The 8,353-nt window shown below is 56.2% G+C and overlaps 2 protein-coding genes across 2 annotated transcripts; both read right to left on the bottom strand.

Moving 5' to 3' along the window:
- Positions 1 to 668: 668 nt before the first annotated feature.
- Positions 669 to 5,365, bottom strand: LOC126028646 (lens fiber membrane intrinsic protein-like). The gene is made up of 5 exons (XM_049787587.1): positions 5,342 to 5,365; positions 4,922 to 5,105; positions 2,985 to 3,134; positions 1,793 to 1,927; positions 669 to 730 (listed from the first exon to the last, which is right to left on the bottom strand). Exons 1-5 carry the CDS (start codon positions 5,363 to 5,365, stop codon positions 669 to 671), a joined length of 555 nt encoding a protein of 184 aa, XP_049643544.1.
- Positions 5,366 to 5,437: 72 nt separating this feature from the next.
- On the bottom strand, positions 5,438 to 8,347 carry C14H19orf84 (chromosome 14 C19orf84 homolog). The gene is made up of 4 exons (XM_049787588.1): positions 8,313 to 8,347; positions 6,982 to 7,263; positions 6,137 to 6,206; positions 5,438 to 5,470 (listed from the first exon to the last, which is right to left on the bottom strand). The coding sequence occupies exons 1-4, from the start codon at positions 8,345 to 8,347 to the stop codon at positions 5,438 to 5,440; spliced, it is 420 nt and encodes a 139-aa protein (XP_049643545.1).
- Positions 8,348 to 8,353: the final 6 nt, after the last annotated feature.

Here is an 8,353-nt window from a genome sequence, read left to right on the forward strand (position 1 = left end):
ACCTGGTCGACCCTGTATGGGTCCAGTGTATGGGACCAATGTAATGGGGTGTCTAAGAAATTGGGCATGGAGGGACTAAGCCCAGATAATAGGGTCAGAACTGAGTGATTTGTTTTTTACTGGTTATCGTAAAGAAATCACAGAGGCTTATCTTGGAGCAGATGAGGGGTCATCTGGGGTGGGACTTTAGGGGGGTCACTTAATCAGCACTGGGGCTGTGTCTGTCAGGAGGCCATAGAGGTAGGACAGAGGTTAAGGGCCCATTCTTGCAGGCTGCTGCCCTTTTCATCCCATGGTCCCCAAATAGAGTCAGGAGGGGTCCCTAGAGCCACCAGGAGTGGCCCAAACAGCACCCTAATAGAACAGCTGGCAGCTTATGCTGGTATAGGATTGTGACAGCCACCCACACTCCCCCCCCCAGACTCATTTTATAGATTCATATCTGTTTATTAGAATTCACAGCATGGCACTCAAGGATACCCCATTTCTCTAATACCCTCGTGGTAGGGTCTTGGGTCACCTGGGACACAAGGGTCAGGGGCTGCCACCCAGGATCTGGGATCAAGCCCCCTTCATGCCTCCGGGAACCAGGATTTCAGGTCTCCAGAATTGGGGTCCTTCCTCTTCCAGCTCCAACGTGAGGTTCGGGGAGGCAGGCATACTCAGGCTCAGTGGGGAGTGGACATGCGGCGACATTCGTGCACCCGGAAAGCACACATGTAGAAAATACCTGCTCGAGAGAGACCCCAACTGACCTCCACCAGGCCCCCCACCTGCTCCCGTCCTGCAAGTCTTTCTGGCCCCGGTTCCTAACCCCAAAGTACTGAAGACATCTGGACTCAGAGCTTCAGGCTTTCGTGCTGGGGGCCCCGGGGTGATCTCTACTGCCCAGAACAACAACAACAACAACAACAACAACAACAACAACAATAACAACACCCAGGAGTGAGCAGGAGCAAATGCACAGGGGGTAGGGCATTTGCCTTGCATGCTTCCAACCCTGGTTCAACTCCCAGCATCCCAGAGGGCCCCCAGAGCCTGCCAGGAGTAATTTCTGAGTGCAGAGCCAGGAGTCACCCCAGAGCTCCATCAGGATTGGGCCCCAAACCAAAAACCAAAAATAAAACCACCACCAACAAAATAAACCCCGCAGCCCCAACCCTGAACCTGCCTAACCCCGCCCCTTAAGCCCCGCCCAGCCACTAGCCCCGCCCTCAAACACAGCCCCACCCAATGCCAGCCCTGCCCCTTCGCCCTAGCTCGGACCCTCCGATGCCCATACTGGCCTTGTCTGACACTAGCCCCGCCCCTTTTCAATGGCCCCGCCCCAACGCAGCCCCGCCCAGTTACCCTAGCCCCGCCCTTCCAACACCCACCATTCCTTCTGGCCCCGCCTCCCACCACTAGCCACGCCCCTCTGCCCTAACCTCGCCTCCCCACATTAGCCACGCCCTTTGCCTTAGCTCTGCCCTCCAAACATAGCCACGCCCCATTGTCCTAGCCCCACCCACCCAAACACCATCATCTTCCCTGGCAACGCCTCCCCAATCACTAGCCCCACCCCTTTGCCCTGGCCCAGCCTCTCCCCATTAGCCACGCCCTTTGCCTTAGCCCCGCCCTCCCAATATAGCCAGGCCCCTTTGTCCTAGCCCCACCCACCCAACAACCATCATCTTCCTTGGCCCCGACTTCCCGATCCCTAGCCCCGCCCCTTTGCCCTGGCCCAGCCTCTCACCATTAGTCACGCCCTTTGTCCTAGCCCCGCCCCTCCACCACTAGCCCCGCCCCGTACCTGCGAAGAAGGTCAAGAGCAAGGCCACCCAGCCCAGGATGTAGGACCAGGCGAAGCGCCAGTCCCCGAAGCGGCGCCCCAGGACGCTGATGGCCACCCCGGTGTACACAGCCAAGGCCAGCAGGACGAAGAGGGCTGCGGGGCGGAGCGGAGAGAGGGAGTGCGGAGAGGGGAGGCGCAGGGCCAGGTGGGGGATGAGTGAAGGGGAAGGGTGGGGAAGGGCCTGGGCATTTTGGGGTGCGGTGGGGACACCTCTGTGGGTTGGAATGAGAGCAGGCCATTGTCTCCTTGGGGAGGCCGGCTGGAGATCCGGGAGCATTTATTTTCCAGGCAAGGAGTGTCTTTGTTTTTCTAAACGCTCTGGGCTCAGGCCTGCTTGGCAGGTGGGTGACTCAGGCTGGGGAGCTGGTCCCCAAAGAGACACTTGGGGTTTGGGGATTAAGGGCCTCTGAGCCAACAGCATCAGTGTCACTTCTGGGTGCCCGCCCTGCGCTCCATCAGGTCTTTGGAATGAAACTCCAGCGGAAGCAGAATCTTTGGGTACCCGTGTGCCAGGAAGGGACATGCCCTGGCTTTTTTGGGGGCCCCTAAAAGACCCTCAAGCTTCCCCTCTGGTCTCTGGAGCTGGGGAGTCCTTTATCATTGGACCCAGAACACTTTCCGGAGATGTGGGTTTTCCTGGCTGTCTTTCAAGATGAGAAGCTCTTAGGTATCCCCTAAATCTGCAGCCACCTGGTTTAAGTGCTTTAATGGCCTGGGCACCCCATTTCCAGCTAAAATCAGGGCCATTTGCTGAGAACCCCTGGGGTCTGGGAGGCCGGTGCTGGAAGGAATGAAATGGTAATGACTTGATTGCAGCCTGCCAGTTCCCGAAGCCTGGGTGTGGGGTGTTATGCTTTATTTTTTGGGGGGCCACACACGATAGTGCTTGTTGCGTTCCTCCTATCTCTGTGCTTAGGGGTCACTCCTAACTGTGCCAGGATGCAACCACACCAAGTTAGCAGCATACCAAGGCGGTGTGTGTGTGTGTGTGTGTGTGTGTGTGTGTGTGTGTGTGTGTGTGTGTGTTATCTTCTGTACTATCTCTCTGGCCCTGGGTGCCCTGTTTATGGGGTGCGAGTAAGGGAGGTGAGTTGGGGTTGACCAAAGAGTTGAACGCCATGTGGGGGACAGGAGAGGGGTAGGAACTCACTGGAAGCAAGACACATGATGCCAGCCGAGAAGGGCCTGGAGAGGCGGCTGAGGGTGGGGTGCTGGGCGAAGGCCAGGATGCCCAAGATCAGGCCGGAAGTGGCACACACTGACGCCAGGATCATGAAGGCCCGGGTGGCGTTCCAGTAGGCTGTGGGAGCACCCCATCACGCTGAGTGAGGCCTCCCCGACTTTGAGTGACCAGCACTTCTTCCTCACAGGGCAGGCAGGCAGGTCTCACACTCTCCCTCCCCCTGACCCAGTTCCTTCCTGACTTCTCTTCCTCATCATCTGTCAAACTCCTTCACATCCCTCAAAACTCAGCACCCCCAAACCCACCCCCTTCACCTCTCAGACAAGACTTTTCCCTCTGCCTGCTCTGCGCTGTGCCTCTGTCTCCCCCTGCAGGCCCCGATGGGTCACAAACACGCCCTGTAAATGGTTGACAGGAGTGCCTGAAGAAAAGTTGGGGGAAGAAGAGTGAACGAAGGAATGAAGGGAAGGACACCCTTTCTTCATTCTCTCATCTCTGCTATGTTTCTTCATTCCTTTTACACTCTACTCCTATCTGAAAAAGTTTTGTCTAGACATATTTTGTTCATTTGTTTCTTTTTTTTTTGGGGGGGGTGTCACACCCGGCAGCGTTCAGGGGGTTCCTCTTGGCTCTATGCTCAAAAATCATTTGTTTCTTTTGCTTTAGGGTCACATCGGCTATGCTGGGGGGGGGGGGTGGGTTACTCCTGGCTCTGCACTCAGGAATCAGGAATCAGTCCTGGCAGGCTCAGGAGACCCTATGGAATGTTAGGGATCCAACCTGAGTCAGGCCATTTGCAAGGCAAATGCCCTTCCCGCTGTGCTATTGCTCTAGCCCCTAATCTCTCCCTCCCTCCCTCCCTCTCTCCCTCCCTCCCTCCCTCCCTCTTTTCCTCTCTTTGTCCCTCTCCCTCTCTCTTCTCTCTCTCCCACTCTTTCTCCCTCTCTCTTCTCTCTCTCTCTCTCTCCTCTCTCTCTCTCTCTCTCTCTCTCTCTCTCTCCTCTCTCTCTCTCTCTCTCTCTCTCTCCTCTCTCTCTCTCTCTCTCTCTCTCTCTCTCTCTCTCTCTCTCTCTCACTCTCTCTCTGTTTGGTTTTTGGGTCACACCCAGCAGAGCTCAGGGGTTACTCCTGGCTATGTGTTCAGAAATCGCTCCTGGTAGGCTCAGGGACCATATGGGATGCCAGGGATCGAACAGGGGTCCGTCCTGGATCGGCTGCGTGCAAGGCAAACGCCCTCTCCACTGTACTATCACTCCGACCCCTCATTTCCATTCTTAAACTTTATAACCTGTGCATTGAGCTATATATGAACAGGCATGGATAAATACACATCAGAGACACACATGTTACATGGCCTACACATACGATTAGTTCTTTTAAAGTCCTTCTCCAGGGATGGAGAGGTAACACAGCGGTAGGGCATTTGCCTTGCACACGACCCACCTGGGACAGACCCGGGTTCTATCCCATATGGTCCCCCGAGCCTGCCTGGAGTGATTTCTGAGTGCAGAGCCAGGAGTCACCCCTGAGCAGTGCCAGGTATGGCCCCCAAACCAAAATAAATAAATAAATAAATAAATAAATAAATAAATAAATAAATAAATGCCTCATCCCAGGGCCAGAGTGATATTCCAGCAACCTATCCCATAGGTCCCCAGGAGTGATTTCTGAGTTCAGAGGCACCACGGGGTGTGGCCCCAAAACAAAACAAAATAAAGAACTAAAAACACATGATAGTGAAAGTGTTCGTGAGTCATCCTGTCTTCTACTCCCAAAGAAGACCAGGAGATGACGTCTCCTCCAAGCAGCCCTCCGTCTCAGACCCTGGGCCTGTGCTAGGAACCCCCTAAAAAAAGGCACAGTCCCCAGCTCCTGTCCCTCACGCCGCAGGGCCCGGGCCTCACCGCTGCCCTCGGTCTGCAGGAAGCACTTGGGTCCCAGGCAGTAGCGCCACAGGCCCTGGTGGGCCAAGGCGCCCCCCATCCGGTACTGCATCCAGTGCTCTGTCGCCGTGGCCACCACCAGGAGGACGGTCCCCGCCCACGCACACAGGAGTCCGCTGCCCAGGAAGCTGGTCTGCATGCTGGCCTGCGGGGGAGGCAGGATCAGGGCTGGTAGAGCTGAAGGAAGAGGCTGGGGGAACCCCCACTGGGTCTGTACCCCCCCACACTTGATTTGAGAAAGAAGTGGGGGCTACAGTTCCTACACCCTGTTGGGCTGGATGCTTGGACCCCCCCATCTCTTCAGGGGGTTAGGGTCCTGGACCCAAGAGAGGAAGGAGTGGGGGCTGGCAGAAGGGGCCACAGCAGGCGGCCTGGTCTTACCCTTGCAGGAACCGCCTGAGCCATCCACCCCCGGGCCGGTCTGGCCTGGCTGAACCACAGCAAGTACAGGTTCCCCCAGCCCGGCCCCCAAAGCCCTTAAGCCCCGCACAATGGCCCTGTGACCAGCAGCTTCCAGACAGCAGAAATGCAGCGTCTGCGAACGAACGTCCCAATGGAAATCGCTGAGGTAGGGGTCCCCTGCCTGAGTCCCCGCTGGTCTCCCCATAAGCTTCTGAATCATCCACACACTTCACTCTTCACCAGAGTCGAATAACACATAAACACACACACCGAGACACACACAGAAATAGACACAGACACACACACACAGAGACACAGACACACACAGAGACAGAGACACAGAACATACAGTGACCCAGACACACAGAGAAACACAGAGACAGACAGAGATACAGACACACACAGAGACACACGCACAGGGAGACACAGAGACAGACACACAAAGATACACAGACACAGAGACATGAATATACACAGAGACACACACAGATACAAGACAGATACACAGAGACACATAGAGACAAAGAGATACACAAACACACAGAGACACACAGAGACACGAACACACAGTGACAACGACAGACACACAGAAACACAGACAGACACTGAGATACACAGAGACACAGACACATGGACACACACTGAGACTCAGACATACACAGAGACACACAGTCAAACACATATACAAACACACACAGCCACACACAAAGAGAGACACAGACAGAGATAGCAGGAAAAGACCCATTTATTGTCCGAGCTAGATTTCCTCCCCACCAGGGGGTTGGGAAACAGGGTGGGGGTGTCTGGACACTCTGGACCAAGGGCCGATCGTGGGGTCCCAGGGCTTGGGAAGAATGAGAAGTGGGGTGAGGGGGGTCTGGGCTGGACCAAGGTAGGTCGGAGCTGAGCTGGGTGAAATTAGGGAGTGGGGAGGAGGCTGAGGGAGCAGAGAGGAGAGGGGGAGACCTTGGGCTCTGAGGGGGCTTGGTGATTAGGGTAGAGGGAGTCTTCTTTGGAAGGGGCTGGGGTGTTGTTATAGTTCGAGGTGATTTGACTTTTGCTGGTTTTGTTTGTTTTTTAGGCTACAGCAGTGCTCAGGGGTAATTCCTGGCTTTGCACTCAGGAATCACTCTTGGCAGGCTCGGGGGACCCTATGGGATGTCAGGGATCGAACCCGGGTTGGCCATGTGCAAAGGAAATGGCCTCCCTGTTATGGCTTCACTGGGTGGCTGGTGCTTTGGGCCATGGCAAGAGGAATGGTTCGGGGTGTGGATAGAACCCCTCCAGACTTTGAATCCCTAGGTCGGGATCTTGAGACTTGGGGCAAAGGGTGGGAATTTGGGGTTCATCTGACGGAGCTCCAGGGACTCTAATACTCCAACTCCCAGTCTTCCTGGGCCGTTGCTGCGCTCGGAGCTGTCTCTCCCAATCTGCCTTCTTTCTTCTCATCATGGGCTGGTGAAGTCTGGGGAGGCGGTGCTAGTTGTGGGGTCCTGGGGCCAGCCCCAGGACGCCCCTCGAAGCTCTTCTCTGGCTGCCTGGGCCTCCAGGAGCCCCTGGGCCGCTCTTCCCGGCCCCGGTAGCCTGGTCTTGGCCAACCCCTGTCGCCCCTGCCCCACCTGCCCCGAGCTTGGGGGGCAGCCCTGCCTGCAGGGCCTGGTTGCGGAGGGCAGCAGGAGGGCGCACAGGGGCAGGCGGGCATGGAGTAGGCGCCCAGTAGCGCGCTGTGCAGGAGCGAAGACAGAGCGTCCAGGCGGATGGGCACCGTGACTGAGGCCAGGCTTTCGGGGAGTCCCAGGTGGGCAGGATTCGGGGTGTCCAGGAGAGAGGGCGGTAGGCCTGGGAAAGACGCGGGGGGCCCTGGCTCGGGGCCTGGTGGCGACAGGGATGAGCCGTTGTTTCTAGAAAATATGAGGCACCACTTGGCAAAGTTGCTGGCTGTCCCCTTTCCTGCCCACCACCCCAAGATGCCACCCCAAGATGCCCCCCTCATCATTTCTTTCTGCACCCCAAAATTTCTCTCCTTCTCTCCCTCAGTCCCTTCCCATCTCTCCAGGCAGATGGACTGGCCAGGCCTTCAATCTCAAGAAGAGATTCTGGGCCTGGAGTGACAGTGGGCAATGGGCAGGGCACTTGCTTTGATGCAGCTGACCGGGGTTTGATACTTGGCCCCGAAGAGCATCCCTCTAGTCCCACCAGGAGTTAGCCCTGAACACAGCAAACCAACCAACTAACCAACCAACCAAGCAACCAACCAAACAAGCAACCAACCAGCCAACCAAGCAACCAACCACCAAACAACCAACCTGCAACCAACCAACCAAAAATACTCCCAAATAATAGGGGGCTGGGGATACAGCACAGCTGGGAAGGTGCTTGCCTTGCACATGGTGGACCCGGGTTTCATCCCTGGCACCCCATCTGGTCCCCGAAGCTTGCCAGGAGCGATTTCTGAGAGCAGATCCAGGAGTAACTCCTGAGCACTGCTGGGCATGCCCCCCAAAACAAACAGAAAAACAAAACAAAATCTCAAATAATAAATACCAATACAATAATAAATAAAATAATTAAATATAATAAAGGGGCCGATTCAACAGTGGGGTCTAGGGGGCTCAGGGGTTAAGGCAGTGACATCTAGGACAAAGGTCCGAATCCCAGCACTGCCTGTGTCCCCCCTTCCAGCACCACCAAGGGTCACCCCTAAGCACACAGCCAGGAATAGCCCTGAGCACCCTTGGGCGCCTCCCACCCCCGCATTCAACCAAACAGGTCCAGGAAACATGCGCAGTGAAGTGAGGGGCGCAGCCCCTAGGCCAGCACAGGCCTGGTACCTTCTAGACCTTTCCATCCCCACGTGTTGCTCTGGCTCCCCAAAGATACCACTTTGGGGGTCCCCACCCTTATTTCTAGCTCCCCTTCTCTCTGTCTCTATCTCTCTGGCTCCTCTTACCTCTCCTGGCCTGTCCCTTCCTTTGGCTGCTCCATCGTCCC

Source organism: Suncus etruscus, chromosome 14, assembly GCF_024139225.1.
Source record: "Suncus etruscus isolate mSunEtr1 chromosome 14, mSunEtr1.pri.cur, whole genome shotgun sequence".
In the NCBI taxonomy this organism is placed as follows: Eukaryota; Metazoa; Chordata; class Mammalia; order Eulipotyphla; family Soricidae; genus Suncus; species Suncus etruscus.